The sequence below is a fragment of the Nannobrachium achirus genome, assembly GCF_963921795.1.
Source record: "Nannobrachium achirus genome assembly, chromosome: 6".
NCBI lineage: Eukaryota > Metazoa > Chordata > Actinopteri > Myctophiformes > Myctophidae > Nannobrachium > Nannobrachium achirus.
In genome coordinates, this window is record NC_137815.1 from 53,213,970 (window position 1) to 53,234,207 (window position 20,238).

The window sequence follows — 20,238 nt, forward strand, 5'->3', positions numbered from 1 at the left end:
GAGATGCACTCGGGAATCACGAGGGTGTCCTTGTCACAAGTCCGTTCCTTGCAACAACCATACATACATACTGTACATGACATCAGGGGTGTCGCATCAAATTCTGGGCCCTGGGTACTTTGTGCTTAACTATTGAAAAATAGCAGATATGCAAGCTCACAGCCTGGCACCGAGTACCGCGCTGCGAGCTTGTAGATCTGCTATTTTTTAATATTTCAAATCCTTCTAAGGCTTTTTGAAAAAAAAAAAACTCTATGTCAGTGGTGCTAGAACCTTTTCATGTGAAGGACCCCCAAAATGATATGTATTTGGCCACGGACCTCTATCTCAAAATATTCCGTTCCAGGGACCCCACAGAAGCAAAATTTGAGTTGGAAATGTTCCCTTAAAAAATACATATGTTCAAAGATGTGCACACATTTTCACGACTTTTCAAAAATAGCAGATCTACAAGCTTGCAGTGCGGCACTCTATTTTTCAATAGCTAAAGTATAAAATAATTAAGGCCCCTCCACCTTGGGCCCTAGTAACTCAGTCCCACTTTCCCCCCTTGTGACGCCCCTGCATGACATCAAGAGGTTCATGAGCATGCCATTAGGCTGCTGCGTTCCCTCATCTGAATGCTATCCTGTGTGATACGCCATGAACATAATGTTGATATCAGCATCACGGCCTGTCATCCCCGCACACTGTACATTTTCAGGTGTTTTTTAGCCTCACTTAAAGGGATTTCTTTACTTCCTTAGGCAGTCAGTCCGGCATAAAGCACAGTTAACTTTACCCCTAATTGGATGAAGTCATGCAGATATCAGTATCATGTATTAGCTACCTGGGTAATGTTTCCAAACCAACAGCCCTGGTAATTACACCTCCGACCAGATAAAGAAGTGAGATTAAAATCTCTGAGATCTTCCACTGACAAAACGAAGGGATTAGCGATTAATTAAGAGGCTTTTTTTAAACCTTGTGGACTGTGCTGTATCTGTGGTAATCCGATAAGTGGGGGAATTGTGGATGTTGTAATGATGTGTAGAGGAAGCTTGTTACATAAGCAAGCCGTAGATGTGGTGAGGGATTCTGGCCCTGCGCACAACAGAGGACTGGTGTTTATATAGCGCTCTCTTAGGAGATAGATCGTTGTAGTTTTACTCAGTGTTGGTAATGCTTTACATTTTACAGTATTTCACATTAGTCTTATTCGAGTGGTTAAACCTTTCTATTAACCTGAACTAAATAATAATAATAATAATAATAATAATAATAATTAGGAGTGCTAGGTGAGACAGCAGGGTCCCCCCCCCTTCCCTTCCCATTTCTACTCATACACTTCTTAACTGCCTTTTATATATTTTTTTATATTTTATTATTACTATTATTATTACTGATTGCTTAAAAAAAGAAACTGTTGTATGACACACTGTTAAACAAGACCCTTTTTTCAAATATGTGACATACATTTACATTACATGTCTTGTTACTTGTATGTGTCGGAACAATACAAACAGTTAAAGATAATGATAATAATACTAACAAGAATGTGTCACAAGCAATAAGTAACTAATGCTTAGTAATATAGTTATTACATGCTGGATTATGGATTAGAAACATAATATTAATAACAACATTGTTCTCTATTTCAAATATTCAAAGAACTGAATTAAGCCATTTTAAAGTAGTTCAGTGGTCAAGATGTTACTAAATGCTGTCTCTATAAACATGTCTATTTTTATATCTTGATCATGTATTCTAAATTCAATTTAAACCATTATGACTCGGTACGTGTAATAGTACCCTAACATCAATTAAGTGCTATGTTATATTCCATTGTATGATGGTGTTGCGTGGGGAAAATAGACAATTGGCAAGCTCACAAAGCGATGCGATATGTTGTTAGCAGTTACCTTGTAGTTATTTTCTTCATTACAAAAATAAATAATAATAACACCTATAATGGTATAATTATGGTAGATGAGAAGATATTTCCTGACCGTGTACATTTTTAAACGTGCTTGTCTGTCATTCCAACAGATGTTCCCGTGAGTGAATCATCCAGCCGGTAAGTCCTTCCTTTGCTCTGTTTTTCCTAACACACTGAGATCATAGAATAAACCAGGGGTCTTCAACGTTTTCAGGCCAAGGACCCCTTATTTGAGAGAGAGATGAAGCAGGGACCCCCACAACCTTTTTCATAGTCTCCATATACCGTAGTTTCATTGTTTGACACAATCATCAGTGCATTTTGGATTCGTGTCAATTTGAGTTTTTAACCACTGTCCACTTGAACCGTTAATATTTAATAAACTTGACCTTCCACTCTGTACTTAGTTTGCTCTTTTTCACCCTCTACACAAAAAGTATTGGCTGAAAATAGCCGATCTACAAGCTCACAACGCCTCGCAGCGCGAGGCGTTGTGAGCTTGTAGAGCTGCTATTTTTGGCTCAGAATATGGACACTAGGGTTCAAGTGGTTAATGTAAAAAAGGAGAAAAAAGGTTTCTATCACACAAAGATTTGGAGGACCCCCTGTAGTAACTCTGAGGACCCCCTAGGGGTACCGGACCCCCTGTTGAAGACCCCTGGAATAAACCATCACATCAGTCTCTAGAGCTAACTTACTTCTTGTAATCAATATTAGTGTATAATGGCGCCATACTCCTCCTAATATACCTGTAAAGGTAAACATTTTCACCATACTTAATACCAGATAATAGTTTAAATGTCTTGGAACGTACTGAATTGTGTTTACATTATGATCAAGGATCAAGTATAAAAGCTTTTCTTCCCCTGTTGTATCAGGAAAATTATTATGCATTATGCTATCTTTGGTAGTGTCAGAAGACTGTATATACTAAAATATTTACACCTTGACTAGAGATAATGTATTCATTAACTTTGCAATTATGAAAATGCACAATGTTCTATACTCATAGTATGCTTCATAATGCTGTATGAGCAACACATCTAACAAAGTATTACTGTTACTAGACAGTATTTTGCTGTTATCTTGACACGGGAGGTGTTTGTTATTCATCTACATTGACGAAAAGATGTCTCTGAGATGTTTTTATGGAGACCTCAAATGCTCTTCCATGGTTGATTATGCATACAGTATCTGACGCCTGCCTATAGAGTTTATTGCGCACGGTTGGCCTCAGCTCACTCAGTTCAGTTGGAGTCAGGAAGAAAACTTTCTTTCCAAAGTTGAAAACTATAATTAATTTGCCTTATATGCGAATCATGCTGTACAGTGTGGGCACTCTGCTACAGTCTAATGAGATTGTTGAGAATGAAGACTCAATCATTATTCCATGACTTTAAGTCCCAGTTTCCATTCGGAATCGAAAGCGAATTGACCCCAACTGTGTTATTATGAAAAACGGCCAGCATACGCCAACGTCAGGTTAGAGGTCACTGCTGCTGCACACAATTCTCGCATTCTCATGGGACCATCTTTTGCTAAAATGTGTATAATATAATCAATATCAAGCCTGAGTCAACCAGCAGTGGCAAAATAATATTATGTTCAAAGTACTATTATTATGCTCTATTGCCATATCCAGTCATTCTCTAAATGCTATGGCATTAATTATGCTGAGATACTGAAATGGAATAATGATTTAAAAAAAAAAAAAAAAGCTAGTTATATATATGAATAGTTTTGCAAAAATATTGCAGTGTCACCATTCAGGTGTCTCTCTATGGAGGGTTCCTGTGATTAAGCACCTGATTTAGGTTGAGCCCCCTACAGTACATGGGGAAGTGTGCTGGGAAACCTCTACAGATAGGGGAGTATAGGGCTTTATTCCTGTGGGCTTTCCTGTGCTGAAAAGAGGGGTTCATGTGGATGCAGGTCTGCGTTTAAGAGTTTGCATGTGCGCGTACTTGCTTGAACGTGTGTTTGTTTGCGCGTGTGTGTGTGTGCGCGTGTGTGTGTGTGTGTGTGTGCGTGTGTGTGCGTGTGTGCGTGCGTGCGTGTGTGCGTGCGTGCGTGCGTGTGTGATTGAGTGCGTGCGTGCGTGCGTGCGATTCACTCTGAGGTCTCTGCAATTCCTCTTAAAGCGCTGTTTCTGCTGAGTGTACTTTTCCACTGTGGTCCTTGTCAATACTCTTGCCTTTTAAGGGAGAGCTATCAATAGCAGTTTCCACCATCAAGGTGTAAATCGTGTCAGCACAACCTGGCAGATCTGTCAGCAGTTTGAGGACAATATTGCCAAAATTGTTTTGTGATTGTTATCGTGGAATTCCGAGGCTTTTTCATAGCACTGCAGTGACAACACACCGTGTAGTAACAGCGCTTTCTGCTAAAGTGTCCTGGGGGAGGGGGTTGGGTGGGCAGGTTTGCAGGCACTCAACCTCAATATAGATGTACGGTATGCCAGTACAGGGCTCCCTAGAGAACTGTAGGCATCAACTGTTTTTTATTAAGACTGTGAAAATGTATTCTTTAACAATTTTTTACATTAGAAGTGCAGCTTTAACGATTCTTTCCTAGAAAAGGGAGGAGGGCTTTTAGTACCCTATTTTCATCCATGCTAAACCCTAAACCCCTAAACTTCTTTCTTTTTTTACTATTTTGAAAAACATTTTTTAAATAGATCAAATAGCTGATCTACAAGCTCACAACGTGTTGATGTATATCGTCTATTTTTGCATAATTTGCTATTTTCACAATTTTTGAAATGTATGAAATGTATTAATTTATATATATATATATATATATATATAATATATATATATTATTTTGGGGATGTCATTCTTGCCAAAAAGTAAAACCTTTTGGCAAGAATGACATCCCCAAAATAGGGATGTCAGGATTAAGTAGTCAATAAGTTTCATACGAAATTTGGGGCATTCAAAATATGATAAAAAGAATGATGTACTTTCAAATCAAATAGCATTGGAAAATTATAATGGACTAATAACTTGCTCCATGTCTATAAATGGAGTATTGAATTGTGATTCAAAAGCTGTCAGATTGGATCATTTCATATTTTTATCATTGGGGGTACATTCTGCTGGTCATTAGAAATCTGTCCATTAGAAATAAGGGGGACATTTAGTCTTTTCAGCACAAAAACTTGGGCTTCTGTATCACAGCATGCATCTATCTCGACATAGTAATTGCCACCATTTACTTTTGGCTCCTGCTCTTTGACATATAGCTTTCATTAAACACATTGCATGGAACCACGGCAATGAAATGAACTATACAAAAAAGATGTCAAAGCCATGACAACCATGAATGTATGCCTCAGTTTCATGTTGAAAGAGCTGTGACATTTTACTGTGTATACACGTGGTACTGCTTTATAGCAAATATCCAGTTAGTTTTTTCCACAATCCTGATTTTTTGTCTTTGACTCTGTACTTACTCTTCTGACTGTACAATTACTCAGTCTGAAGAGCCATTTTAACCACATGAACCGTAGCGTCCCGAAGCTGAGCCTGTCATAATAGCCAGAAGTTCAGGGAAAATAAAGGATCTACAGGTTCAACTTGTAGAGAGGCAATATTTGCTGTTAGACTATAGGGTTGAGACTGCGTCTTTTTATCTCCATATATTCTTTTTTAGCTTGCCTCTGTGTTGTCTTGATTGTGCTGTGAAAGCAAAAAAGAGAAGATGCTGTAAAGGCTGTACCTCCAGTGTGTATTTGCCCAACCATAAAACATGCAGATACACTGTAAAGTCAAGAGCCAAGTGCTTTGAGTGCTATCTAATGGTAATCTGAGCAGAAAGGCTTTGTGTCCTAAGGCCAGGTGCATGGCAGGGAGCAACTTGATGTTCGAGCCAGTGGTGGGCGATTGTTTATTGATAGAGTGCTACTTTTATGACCTAGGGACATGCAGAGCTCCGCCAGTACGGTCAGCACAATGTCCACACAGTTATGAAGAACATGACATGCCAGGAGAGACCTGAGGGGAAACAAACCCAGGTATGAGATGCATCTGGGCAGCACTAGGCCTGGCACTGTGTGCACTGTAGCTTCAGGGAATGGAAACAGATGGAAGGCAGAGATAGATTTGCATTCAGGCAAGCTTCACACTCCAGGCTGTGCTCTGCCCCCGGGCTATGTCATTTGCTTTGAAAGATGATTTCTGTCCTTCAGCTATATACGTACACTATGACTCACCAGGGCTCATAGGCATGCGTCAGTTCAGAAGGGGGCGTGCAAAAGACGTGCCTGGATCTATTTGTTACGGTACAGATTTAAAAAGAAGCACTAGTTTTTGGGCGTGAGACAGCAAGCCGGAGGCTTTGATGTCGCATGGTACAAACCGAGAGCTCTGCTCACGGCCGACAGTCACGGTCCGGCCTGGCAGGGCTTACCGCGTGCAGAGTTTTTGGTTTGTACCACGGCGGCATCAAAGCCAATTTGAGATCTCCCTTGTTCTACTGTATGCAATGAAATGAATGAGCCTTTGAAATCTTAACAGATAAGGCATCTGTGTATTGTTTTGGCAGAGTGGTAAATCTACTTCCTCATAGGCTCTTTCTGCATCCTATGGGAAGGCTATTTGGGTGAAGCGTTGAAATGTTTATTAGTGTACAGCCGAGTGGAGAATGGGATCTGATATGTGAAGTTGTGAACTACGTATGCGTTTGCAAATAATAATTCGTTTTTGTTTCCAAGTCCGACTGAGTGGAGCATGATATGGCGGGACTTTTGTTCAGAAAGAACATTACTACCAGCTTGCTAACGTTGTCGAAAATAGCAGATCTACAAGCTCATGGATTTAGCAAACAATTCACAAATACTTGCCTAAATCATATGTTAAAAGTGTCTAAGAGAAGTATTTTAAAGTCAGTTTAGTGCACTATTGCATGATCTTGACACATGCCATACATGTTGTGTAAATGTGTATGTGTGTATTATTGATCTGCTAGAGATGGATTTCTCTTCCTAGCTGGCTTATTCTAATGTATGCTCCGTCGTATGTCGATGTCGACTCGTGCATTGAAAATAGCCAATCTACAAGCTCACAACACGTCACAGATATGATGCTTTGTGAGTGTGTAGATCAGCTATTTTCAATGGGGGACACTGTCTCTCAAAGTATAAAATCGGGCTGTACTTATTTGGGTGCTGGTCTGTCTCACTGTTTGCTACAATAAATCATACTTCCCTCTCCAACCATAAAAGGGCAGGAACAGTAATAATCCACAAATAGACAAGTACATACACAGTACATAAGAGTCAGATAAGATTCCTTGGATTCAGTTCATAAACATTGTAGCAACAACAGCAAAACATTTTCATTCAAGAATAACAACAAGGTAGATAGAAAGACAGAAATAGTACTGTATCGTAGTAGTGGTTTTGAAGGTGCTCTGGGTCCTATTTCTATATGTGTGTGTGTGTGTGTGTGTGTGTGTGTGTGTGTGTGTGTGTGGGGGGGGGGGGGGGGGGTACATTTATTTTAGCGTATTTCTTTTTTATTATATAATATAGGGCAGGCTATAAAGTGTTAGGGGTGTCTCTGCGTGTGTGCTGGGTGTTCAATACAATGCTACTGTTGTATTTACACGCATAATTGTGCTTTGTTTAGCAGGACCTGCTCATCTGTGCTTGATAGATAGCTGTCATCTTGACTGGCTGCCTCTGCTGCTGGCACTGTTAGCCTTTCTGGGTTGTTTAATGGGGGGATAGATTTAATTACAGTAGACAGGGCTCGCCTACACTTCCATCCTGCCATATCATCAGTCATGTGTAGGGGCAGAGCTGTCCCTCAGTGGCAACATCAACACAAGCCATGTGATAGAGCTGTGTCAACAAGATTTCCCCCTGTGATGTCAGAATGAGCTTTTAATAGCCAGGTCCAGGGATGCTTCCTTTGAATTAGAATTACTGGTGATTATACCAAGCTGCAGACGGACACGATGGCCAGTAATGAGTTGCCAGTTCTCAGGGGCGAGTTGAGAAACTCTTGAGTAACTAGCGGTAGGCGTGAATCTGTTGCTGTACCATCTGCCATCACACGAGGTCCTCTGAATGAGATGATCAGTGTTGCTTCTGCTACATCAGTAGCCACCTCTCCTCCTACATGTCAGATTCCTTAGTTGAACTCTGGGAGTATGATGACAGATTATTGTGCCTCGATCTTTTAACCAAATGAACCTGATTGTCCGTATTCTTGCCGAAAATAACAGGCGTACAATCTTGGCTTTTTTCTGTGCAGAGATTTGGTATAGAGTGAAAACGGTATCGAGTATTTAGACCATGTCAACGAAATATATTAAGGTAATGTATTAGTTCTTAAAGCTCAATACCACTTAAGTTCTATTATACTTTTTTTAAAGTAACTTGGAAAAAATAGCTGATCTAAGAAAATAGAAAAGTTCAGACACTAGCTCGGTTCAATTACTTTATTCTGTTCTGAAGAAGAGCAGTGTGCTCGAAACATCACTCACTCGGGTGGATGCCAATAAAGTCATTCAAGCGAGCTACAGCGTGCAAAATTTTCTACCTCCTTTTATCTTTGTCTGCTTTGAAGTCCAGCACCTGCCTTTAAATAGTTTTGTGGATGTGCGTGACCTCCCTTAATTGATCTTTGTTGAAAATAGTTGATCTACAAGCTCACAATCACGAACACTTTGTGAGCTTGTAGATTAGCTGTTTTTGTTGCATTCAAAAGTTCGAATGCAAGGTTGAAAGTGGTTAATAGACAGTTTTTGCACAGAGGCAGCCATCTTTTTAAGTCTTTATTCATTCACTAACCATGCATTGATGCTGCAAAAAATAGTTCAGACAAGTCTTTATTGTTTATTTTGTAGAACTGGGCTGGCTGCATTTGGCAGCCAAGCTAATGTCTCTGACACTAGCACGTTTCTACACCCCCTTGTAGCTCTTGACAGCTGAAATGAAGTGTCACAGTAGTGTGGCAAGCCTGGCATTACACACTGAACTTTAACAAGTTGCTACATCTGTATGTGTCAGCCCCAGCCAAGACCTACACTACCACCATGTCGTTGAGGTCCCTGGTGACACCACAGAATGTAAAGTGAACCACAAAGAGCATGTCAACGCTGTCACAGCAACATGAAAACACCAGTTATCAGGCTCTAAAGAAGACCACGAAATTGTAGCTTATCATTCTAGTCACAGTTAAAGATGTGTTTTATGATCTGAGCAAAATGTATGAATCACTTAAACCCTATTACGGTAGTTAAAAAAACTACACAAATCTCTTCCAAGAGTCAATCAGTCATCTATCTATATTTCATAATGCTATAAACACATTATAAAGCATTTATAATGGTCAAGTTTCATATACTATTTAATTGCTGGACACTACTGGACAATACTTTTGTAATGCATTATGATCACTCTTGTAATGCCTTTCTGATTTTAAGTTACTATAAGTTATTATAAGTGGTCACTGAGTGGTCACTGAGTGCTTAAAGTAAACCAATGACTTTCCTGGAGGTGTAGGCAGAAACATGTTGTGTGTTGTTCTTTAATAGATTAAATGCTATTGTTTCACTTGACTTAAAGCACCCACTTTAAGGCATGCTCCAAACCCACCCACGGACTGGGTGGGTGGATTACTACAACATGATGTCACTGAGCAGCAGTGATAGAGCTGTTTTTTGCTCTCCACCCACTCACCCCTCCAATGGCGCGTTGGGATTAACCAGAGGGAGGAGCGGTTAACCCTAACCACACATCAAAGTGATGCTGTCTTATCAAAAAGAACTTTAGATGGATAAGTGAGTTCGGTGGGTGGGTGGATGGATTAATTTGAACCGTGTAGCTGCCTTTAGAATTATACTCAGAATGAGAATTGATTGTCATTATACAGAGGTTCAAATAAATTAAAAGCTCAACTTTAAAGTGCAGGACCACATAGCACAATGTGGGCTCAAGAGCATTCAACACTCATCATTCTTTATTCTTTATTAGGATCCCCATTAGCTTCCACAAAGTGGTCGCTAGTCTTCCTGGGGTCCACACAATAATTCACACAGTAAAAACAGACAATAGTAAAAATGTTGCTATCTAAAATAGACATCATAATCACACTATAATGCATCTATGATATTCTAATACACTATGATCCTAGCCAAAGGGAAAAAGTAAGTGACCAACAACTATGAAGTATTATGATATTTGGACATTATCATTATAAAATGTTGTTATGAATTATTAAGTACTGGAGTGCTTATACCTGTCATTTTACCGTGTAAGCCAGGGGTCTTCAACGATTTCAGGCCAGAGACCCCCAAACTGATGGGGAGATGGAGCAGGGACCACCTACCCCGTAGGGTGGGGGTGGGGCTACAACATATATTGTATAAAATTGTGTTTCATGTGTATAAATATACCATGTCATTGTGCATTAGATTAGATAAGATTAATATGCTTTTATTTTAAACATGCATGCATATCATACCTTATTTACTGAGAAGTGAGAACCAATGTCAATACTATCAATCTATCACTAACAATCTGTCAATTGCACAATAATCATGTATATATATATATTTTTAAAATAAATATAAAAAAATATATAAAACCTTTTTTCTCCAACAATTTGGGGGACCCCCTGCAGTATCCCCGCGGACCCCCTAGGGGTCACGGACCCCCTGTTGAAGACCTGTGGTGTAAGCAGATTATAATGAATAATAAACAGATTTGTGTATGCATTCTAAGAATGTGTATGAAAATTAAAAATTCCAAAAGTTATGGTTATGAGTCTGAAAATGAGTCTGAAAATGAGTGTCAGAACGCTGAACAGATTGGACACAAAAACAGGCACACTGAGGCAGAATCAGAGTAAACAAGTCCATGTGTATTTAAACCACAGTGAAATAAACAAGAGTGAAGGGAATGAGACTTAACTCATGGTCAAATGGGCAAGCAAAGGCACGTGATAGCTTAATTCCCCCCTAAATTCCAGGGAAGTTGCATTTTCAAAGACACAAGGTTTTCCTACTGCATTGCCAATATGGCTCCTGTAAGTGTTTTTTAGGAGTTGTGGGTGTGAATACGTCCCTCTTGCTCAAGTGCGGAAACACACTCACAAAAATGCACTTCTAATTAGGCGCGCAGCCTGTGCTGTATCGGTTTAACTTTGTCGTTGTTTGGTCACCAGGGTCTCAGAGCCAGTATCAACATCAGCGGAAGGAGTTGAGCTTGGTACCTCAACCTCACCCCCTATAGGAGACAAGTTTCCTTCTGGGGCCCCTGCAACCGCGGCAGAGAAGAGAGAGGATTCTCACGAGTACAGCAGAGATCCAGCCAAGGAGAACTCCACCTCTGAAGGTACACAACTGATACAGTATGAATGGTACATACATAAGAGCTTAACTCTTTTACTGCTTCGAACGTTAACGCTCGTCCCAATTCTGAACGCGGCGCAAAGCTAATACCAACGCTCGTTCTTTTACCTTGTTTGAGCACTGTAAGGTGTAAGCTGATGAGGGGTCGTGCGGGTGTGTACAGTAAAAAAGTCCCAAATCACTTCCTGGCTGTATTCTGTGGACCTGATCTAGAACATGCATTTATTTCTACTCTCTGAACGACGGAAAGAGGGGAGGCCCATTTCACATTCATTCCTTGCATAAGGCTTCCCCCTGCTGTCAGTTTGGCTACAGTACATATATATGTCCATTGAAAACGCTTATGTCTGGAAATAATCCATAGATAATGTTCTATAACATCGCAAAGGTAAGCTACTTTTTGATGGTACCAGCACAAATAAATAAATAATAAATATGGCAGTAGAACTGGTAATGTTCTCTATTTGATGTAACATACTCTTGAAACTCTTAAAACTGATGAATACTATACTCTTGCTGTGGTACCGTGACTTATTGTGTACTCCTGCAAGCCAAAGTACACCTTCATGATGTCACTGATCACATGACCCCACAATCAATCCTCCAGTTCTAGGCAACACAGAAGGGGGGGGGGGGGGGGACTTTTTTTCTTATTTCCACGCAACAACTCTAAGGTATATTAAAAACACATACACAGCCATTTACAATATGCTTGTGCGCCTATACTGCCAGGAATATTATTAATTTCCAAGTTATCAGTAGCCTATCCCAGCAGGGATAATATAATTGCAGAATGTAGTACACGTACTATACCACTAGAGTGTGCCCAACGATTAGGTCTTGCAGTCTGGACTCAGCCTGGACAGCATTGTGGACCATAATGGCCGCCTATGGAGCCGCCATTATGGCTCCCGGTCCGCCGAACGGGAGCCATCCTGGAGCGAGTGCACGTCGTGCACACGCCGTATACACTCGTTTTTGATCCTGAGTGACCACTCTGTCAGCCTGCCATTTTTTTCCGAATGAAAATCCGTCTAAATATGGTAAAGTTTGATAAGAAAAACATCAGCTTTCAATGCTATGGAAAGGCCCATGCTTTGTTATGGCCGAACGACTTCCGGGTTACGTCATCGATGATGTCATTTCCAGCGCATTTTTATAGCTTAAGCTTATATGAACCTAGAATGGTCATTTATAGCTCAAAAAATGTCAAAAAAAACAGAAAATGATCCCCAAGGCGACATTTGGCGATCTGGCTGGCTGGGCTTCCTCAAAATGGCGATGGAAGGCGATTTGGCTGGCTAAGAGTTAATGACATAGTTCATGTTGAAAATGAGTGGTATTCCCCTTTAATCTGAGCGACAAGGGAAACAAGAGCGGACCGAGTACAGATTGGACACCGAGCAACTAAGTAAGAGTAGAGGGCTTGCCTGTTGGGCAACCACACTAAAAATATTCCACATTCTCTCATTGACAGAATTAAGTGCTGCAGATGTTTAAACACAATTTAGCTCTTGAGAGCGTAAAATTAACCAAATCAATGGCGTAATTTATAAAGAGTTGATGAGTTTTATGAACCCAAGGGCTACCCCTACTGGCGACAGTGGCGAGGGATTGTTTTTAAATTAATTTTGTTTTCAATAAATAAAAATATCCGCCCATAGTATCTACTGTACATATAAATGTATAGGCTATTATATGTATGTAGTCATTTCCAATATATTAGGGGTCTCTCACTATCTATGTATCTATGTATTGATCTGAAAACCCATGCGGAATAAGGTCTAATTTCGCCCCTCATTTTCGCCCCTCATTTTATGTTCTCAACTGTATAAGGGTCCATTTGGTTACCAACTCTCCATCATTTTGCTGGGGACCACCTGGAACCCCCTCAAGGACCACTGATGGTCCCCGGACCACTGGTTGAAAACCACTGGTACAGAGGGTTAAACATAGGCATACCCGCCGGTGCAGACTTCAATACATTAAGAGTAATTTACAGTCACACTGATTTTTTAAATCTACAGTACAGCTTGTAGTTGATTGGCGAGGCTAGTTTGTTTGAGCTTCATCAAAAGTGGCAAGAAAACCTTATTACGCGCTTATTGTCATTATGATCTTATAGCGCTTCAATAATTCCTGTGAAGAAAAAAGCAGCATATGCCATGAATATGAGGATACCCATGGCGCACACACGAACATGTACTAACGTGAAACTACACAAATGTACACAAGGATACACACACACACACACACTCCCATATACACACAGTCGCACACCCTACATGCTCGCCGTGATTTGATTTCCACATGGACATGACATGAATCCAATTAATTCAGGATGAGGATCAATAGAGGACTATTTCCATGAAGGAAAATTGCTTTTGGATTTCGACCCTGTCAGCAAAGACGTCGTTATTCGACGGTGGCTCAGTAAACAGACTTGCAAAAAGGAATTCTGCTGAAGGAATTCTGCTGTGCTGCATGATATTTCCCCATGTCCTACTTCTGTACACTCACACATAGGCCTATATACTTTTGTTCTGCAGTGAAAGCAGTGGGTATTGTTTAAATTATTATTAAATTATTACAAATGGCAAATCGCATTACTGTAGCAAAAGGAAAAGGGACTCAGAAGTGCCGACCACACATGAAGTAAAGCTGCAGTAGTTGAGGAAAAGTGCTGTGATAATAAATACCACACTTCGCATCGACACTTTGAGTATGTGACGGCTTTTCTTCTAAACATATATGTATATTTTTTTACTGAACCTTCTACTACTACTGTTGCTGCTTATACTTCAGCTACTGTGAATGCACACGGGTCTGTTCTTATGGATTCTCTCTTTTAGTGAGTTCCAGACATTTCCATTCAGAGACAGATCGTTACTGTCGGGCAGAAACCTCATATCTCCATAGTTTCAACGTTATGATGCAGTACCGAGTTGGGAGACGTCACTCTCCAGAACAGTGTTGATTTCGTCGACTAAAACTATGACGAAAAATGTTTGTCGACTGTGTTTTTTTCACTGACGAAAACTAAATAAAAACCAAACAAAAACTAAGCTGTGGTGACTAAAACTAAGACTAAATATATTGACAATTTAAAAGACTAAAATGTTAGGGAGGGACTAGTGGAGAAGACAGTAATTTTGTGTTTGGTTGCTCTCAGGTGTTGCGTGCTGAAAATAGCCGATCTACAAGCTCACAACGTGTCGTGCTGTGAGCTTGTAGATCAGCTATTTTCAGCACACAACCAAGTGTAAAATCAGTCATTATGATGCCATCAAGGCCTGCCAAAATACATTTTGGTCGACTAAATCAACTGTAGATTTAGTCGCCTAAAATCTTATGATATTTAGTCGACTAATATGAGACTAAAACTAATACTTTTCAGGTGACTAAATTATGACTAAAACTAAATGACATTTTATTCAAAAGACTGACTAAAACTAAATTAAAACTGTCAAAACAACACTGCTCCAGAAGAATATCTTGTGCAGCCCACATGCAGTTTTAATATGGCAGAGGAGCCAGATACATTATATAATCGAGATCTAAAAGATTGTCAATGCTCTTGTTCAAATATGTGATGGGGATCTTGGGGAATTATGTCTTACGTTGTCGTGTCTTTGTTTTTGCTACTATGTTATCATTGTCATACTGTAGAGGAGAATACAGAAACACGATGAGCCGGCAGAAGCAATTTTTATCATGTGTTTGATATGGCATTGGTCAAATATCATGTAAATTAACTGATTTCTTATTGGTTAGTCGAAAAAAAAAAAAAAACACATGCTAAAAGATGCACAAATCAAACTGAAAAAAAAAAAAAAAAAAAAAAAAAACGAGCACAGGTATCCACCAGGTCAGGTAGGTCCTGGTGGCGCTAAATGTGAAAAGGGTGCCATATCTTCTTTGGCCTTAAACGGCACTGTGACGGTGCATGCATGATTTGAGGCATTTTGTTCCAAAAATTTGTTTGGCAAAAGTCGACCTGCTGGTGGTGCTATAACAGGCCAATGTGAAAAGAGTGGCATTTGTTCCTTGACCTAGTGGGAATGTGCGTGCAGAATCTCACAAGCTGCGTTCCTGATTTAAGTCATTTTGTTCAAAATGGACCAATCCCGCAAACTTTGGAAGCCAATGTTAGCCAGTTAGGATGGAATATGAAATATCGGACAGATCCGTCTTGATCACATGACTATAGAGATAATGTGTACTGATTTGCATGATTTTTGGATAAAGTCTCGAGGAATAATAGGAAATAATGTGTTTTACATAAGTCGTCCTCCTGCTGGCGCTATAAAAGGCATATATGAAAAGTGCAGGGCAAAGGTTTTTCCTTGACCTCTAGGGAGTGTACATACAAATTTGTACACTGCTCAGTGGAGTTATAGGTAAAAACACAAATCGGCCTGTTGCCACCATGAGGCAGGGGCAAAAACATACTCTCCCCCATGCCTTCGGCTGGTGGAGACAAAAAACACTTGCAGGACGACAAATTAGGAGCCGTTGTGCTTGAGGTCATAGAGAAGAGAACCATGTTTTTTTTTCAAAATGATATTGTCTGGCCTTTAGTCTGTCGCTCAGACGTCAGTAGGTCAGTATACTGTAGTGTAGGTCAATGAGCAGCACAGCCTTTAGGGACCACTAGTGGGCCTTTTACATTTATTATTACTATACCCTTTGTCAGCAGATACTATTATGTCAATACAGGCTCATACCTGCGGAAAAGCCTAGCATTTCGTGTGATATACTATATATTGCATAATTCGGATGCCGAGGACGCCAATAATTGAAAGTGAGAGAAAGAATACCAACGTCCCAAACATGAGAGAACATGACTCTGTTCACCCATGATGTGTGCATATGCGTGCATGCGCACAGACAGAGAGACACACACACACAGAGAGACTGCGTACTTATGATATGTGAGTCACGGTAGAGAGATTAGTGTTGCCAACACAACTGTGTGATGCAGTAACAGTAACACTGGCAAGATTTGCATTCCACTGAGCACATCTTTCCAGTTAGTTATCCTTGATCGAGGCTCGTCAATATTGCTGAGTTGCATCTACATAACAATACATAACATATTGTTATGTATTATGTATGTATTGTGTTTCCAATTATTGTTGACCCTCAGATACATTAAAGATGTATTCTGTGCTACTACTGCTAGTACTACTAGTTTACCACTTCTATTGCTATTACTGCTGCTATATTACTACTAATATTGCTACTGCTATTCCTATATTATTGACACCACTACCATGACTACAGTGGGGTCAGGGTGGTTTTGGGCACCTTTGCCCTCAGACTTGGGTGACTCTTGGCTGGAGTTTATACTGATATGATAATTATGACATAATAGGCTAGGCGAATTTAAATTCACAGAAAGATGCACGTCGTGAGTGTGTTTACTGTGTAATTTATTTTCCTCCCAGTGTGATGCTTATAAGCATGTAACTAAAACCTCATAAATAAAATATACAGAGCATATCAACATTATACTAACATGAATATAGAAGGACATTTTATAATACTGTACAGTTTCTGTATAATCTTAGGTGGGATTTCCAAACACGGATAAACAACTGAACACTATAGCTGACTGATTCACTTGCATGAGAAACATGGCAAAGCTGCTTTCTTCATGTATCAGCGTTTAGAACACCAGGGTGGGGATGGATGTACTGTACTGTGTGTGGGTGGAGCTCATTGCTAGCCAGCCTCCATGCTTGTATTATATTGAAGTGTTATACAGTATACTATAAGAAGCCTCCAGCACACGGTCGTTTTATTCCGTTAACCATTTGTGTTATGGATTGTGTTCATGGATTGTTTTATATGCATTCCGATTAGATTTTGTCATATTAATTGCACAATATGCTTGCATCAACAACACCACACTTTGCTGCTAATGATGTTTGGAGGCACAAGGGCAACTGCTGGGACTTTTATATAAAAGCAGTGCATTGTTTAGTCTTGCATAGCCAGACAATATCTAATCTGCCAAGGGCAATCTTTCTTTGCAATGGCAGATTTGTCTGGCTACACAAGGCTATTGTCATTTGCTTCCGTATTGTTCTATTGTGGGGAACTTCTGATGCAGACTGTATTTTTAAGGAGCTTAGTCAGTTTATTTGCTGAAATGTTGATAATTTGGGAGATTGTTCAAATCCAGTTGTTCTCTTTCTTATTCTGAATGCCTCTGAATACAGAGTATCGGAAAGGGAATGTAGAAAAGACAGTGTAATGGGGATAAAGAGAGAGATCCCAACAACATTTGTGAAGATAATCCTCTATTGTAGAGGAAGATTTGCTCTTTGTTCATCTCATGGATCGTACCCAAGGTTATTTATTAGAAGTTTAGTTGATTGCTGTTGACTAATCCATAGCACAATACACATCTCCTGTCAGATTAATTGAAAACAGTGATTGTTGCCAGTTGGTGGGGGCTTAGAAGAAAGTGTTGCAGACAAATCACAGTTTAAAACCAAATCAATAAAGCTCACTGAGCCAAATTAGGCTGAAACACTCTCAAAGCAGTTAATGACAAATCCTGCAGAGTGTGGAGATAGAACAGGTCAATACCTCAAACAAGGTGGATACAATGATGCGCTGCTCACACAAAACCATTGCAGCAATGTACCTGAGAGCCGACTATCTCCCTGAAGTGGTGGAGAGGGGTAGACTTTTTAAATGCTAGTGTGATGCAGCGAGAATGTAAATGTACGTATGCTGGGTAAAGTTCCAACTAGAGAATGTAATATCAAGGATATATATTTTTATTCTCTATTCCTCTTTGCCAAAAGTAATAGTTTTGACATGTTTTCATTTCTAGTCCTACATATAAGTACTGTACTGTATTAGACAAATAGATAGATAGGTTGACAGACGATTATAATATGTTATACTGACTGGGGGGGTAGGATTTGAGGGAGATAGTACTATCTCCCTCATAGTAGATAGTAGAGAACGGTGGACATTATCCATCGTTCTCTAGAGTACATTAAAAAGCAATGTGTTGTGTTTTCTATTCTGTGCCAGGGATATGTAAGGTGGAGACTGAGCCCCAGACAGACAATACTGACGTGATCTATGATGATGTACCCAGTGAGGACCCACTGTCTCCTGAGGAAGGTCAGTACAAGTGGTGGGTGGGTGCGGGGAGGGTCCTCACTGTGTGTGTGTGTGTGTGTGTGTGTGTGTGTGTGTGTGTGTGTGTGTGTGGTGTGTGGTGTGTGGTGTGTGTGTGCGCGTGCACGTGACTTCAAAGAAGAAGCATGGTGCATAGGTGCCTGGTCTGCTCTGGAAACCGCTTACAAAACATTTCTCTTTGTGTGGTTGGTTGGATCAGCATTAATTGTGCTGATCCATTATCAATCTATCAGAGATAAGAGCCCCTTTTAAAGTCAAATCAATTGGATATTTCACAAGGGCAAAAAGACCATCTGTGTAACTTATGTGCATTAAGTCTGTCATTGATCCTCCACTTGCCAAAGGATCTCAGTGTGATCTCCAACATGCAGTGGAATTCTGAAGGCATTGTTTCATGTTATATGGATCTGCTACTTAAAGTGGAAGTGTTGCCTGGGAGTGCATGTGCTTGATATGTTCGTGCTTGTGTGTCTTGTTGAGGTGCCCTTGAGCAAGCGGCTGAATCGATACCTGCTCACTTTGTATTTTGTTCAACAATTAGAGTATCAGTTACAGCTTAGGGATGGGACGATATGAAAATGTCATATCACGATTATTGTGACAAAAGAAATCGCGATTTACGATATCATCGCGATAAAAATCCATTATCCTGGGGCGGAACATTTGCCAAAAAATAGCAGATCTACAAGGTCACATCGGCAATTTTTTGGCAAAGACATTTCATAGAGAGTGAAAAAAAGACTGTATCAAGTAAGTAATATTATAAGTACCTTTTACCAATTATAGAAGGTTTAAGTGGTACCGGATATGCAGCTTGCAAAAGGTGAATCGATCCCAGTGCATGACGGAGGACGATATCACAATACATTAAATCTCCACGATACGATTATCGTGTGTGTTTTTTATCAAGATCAAACGATAATATCGCTCATCGTCCCATCCCTACTACAGCTACTACAGTGTGTGTGTGTGTGTGTGTGTGTGTGTGTGTGTGTGTGTGTGTGTGTGTGTGTGTGTGTGTGTGTGTGTGTGTGTGTGTGTGTGTGTGTGTGTGTGTGTGTGTGTGTGTGTGTGTGTGTGTGTGTGTGTGTGTGTGTGTGTGTGTGTGTGTGTGTGTGTGTGTGTGTGTGTGTGTGTGTGTGCGCATGCATGTACATGCGTGTACATGCATGCGTGTACATGCATGCGTGCATCCGTGCCTGCATGCATGCGTATATATGCATATGTGTGTATACGCTATGTCTGTGTGTTTTAGTAGATATGATCTATGAAGATGTTCAGCGAGATGTTGGCCATTTGGACGCAGACAACGGCTGGAGTTCCAGTGAATTTGAGAGCTATGATGAGCAGTCTGATACAGAGAGCAAACTACCAACACGCAGCAAGGTGTGTGGGCATGCAGGACAGGTGTCCATGTTTGTGTGTGAATGCATGTTCTGTATGTGTATTGTGTACAGTGTGTGTGTGTACACACGTCAGTGCTTGTGTCTGTCTGTCTTAAAGAAGATGACAAATATATACTGTAAGAGCCGAGGCTGTACGTCGTCTTTGCAAGTAAACAACAAGCATTTCTGTTTGAAATGCCTCAGAAACTCTCCTCTTTGCTAGACCAGAGCGTGACTGTGGTGTCTTGATCCTCCACATGATGGCACTGTGCTCACATTCACATCATGCCACTGTTTGACACCTGCAGGCTTCACTGTGCATGTCATTGTAGGCACAGGGGGGTTTGAAATAGTCACGGTAATACGTATATTATATTTTGCTGAGTTGAGTGATTATTAATGCAC

The 20,238-nt window shown here is 40.3% G+C and overlaps 1 protein-coding gene across 6 annotated transcripts in view; it reads left to right on the forward strand.

Moving 5' to 3' along the window:
* arhgef10la (Rho guanine nucleotide exchange factor (GEF) 10-like a) overlaps positions 1-20,238 on the forward strand; it is a 197,378-nt gene that overhangs the window by 21,616 nt on the left and 155,524 nt on the right. For 5 of the 6 annotated variants that reach the window (XM_080728639.1, XM_080728636.1, XM_080728641.1 and 2 more), the window contains 4 exons: positions 2,029-2,056; positions 11,095-11,264; positions 18,338-18,430; positions 19,704-19,834. In XM_080728639.1, coding sequence (XP_080584765.1) covers positions 2,029-2,056; positions 11,095-11,264; positions 18,338-18,430; positions 19,704-19,834 — 422 coding nt within the window. The remainder of the gene's footprint in view (positions 1-2,028; positions 2,057-11,094; positions 11,265-18,337; positions 18,431-19,703; positions 19,835-20,238) is intronic. The other variant, XM_080728637.1, reaches the window with a different exon arrangement.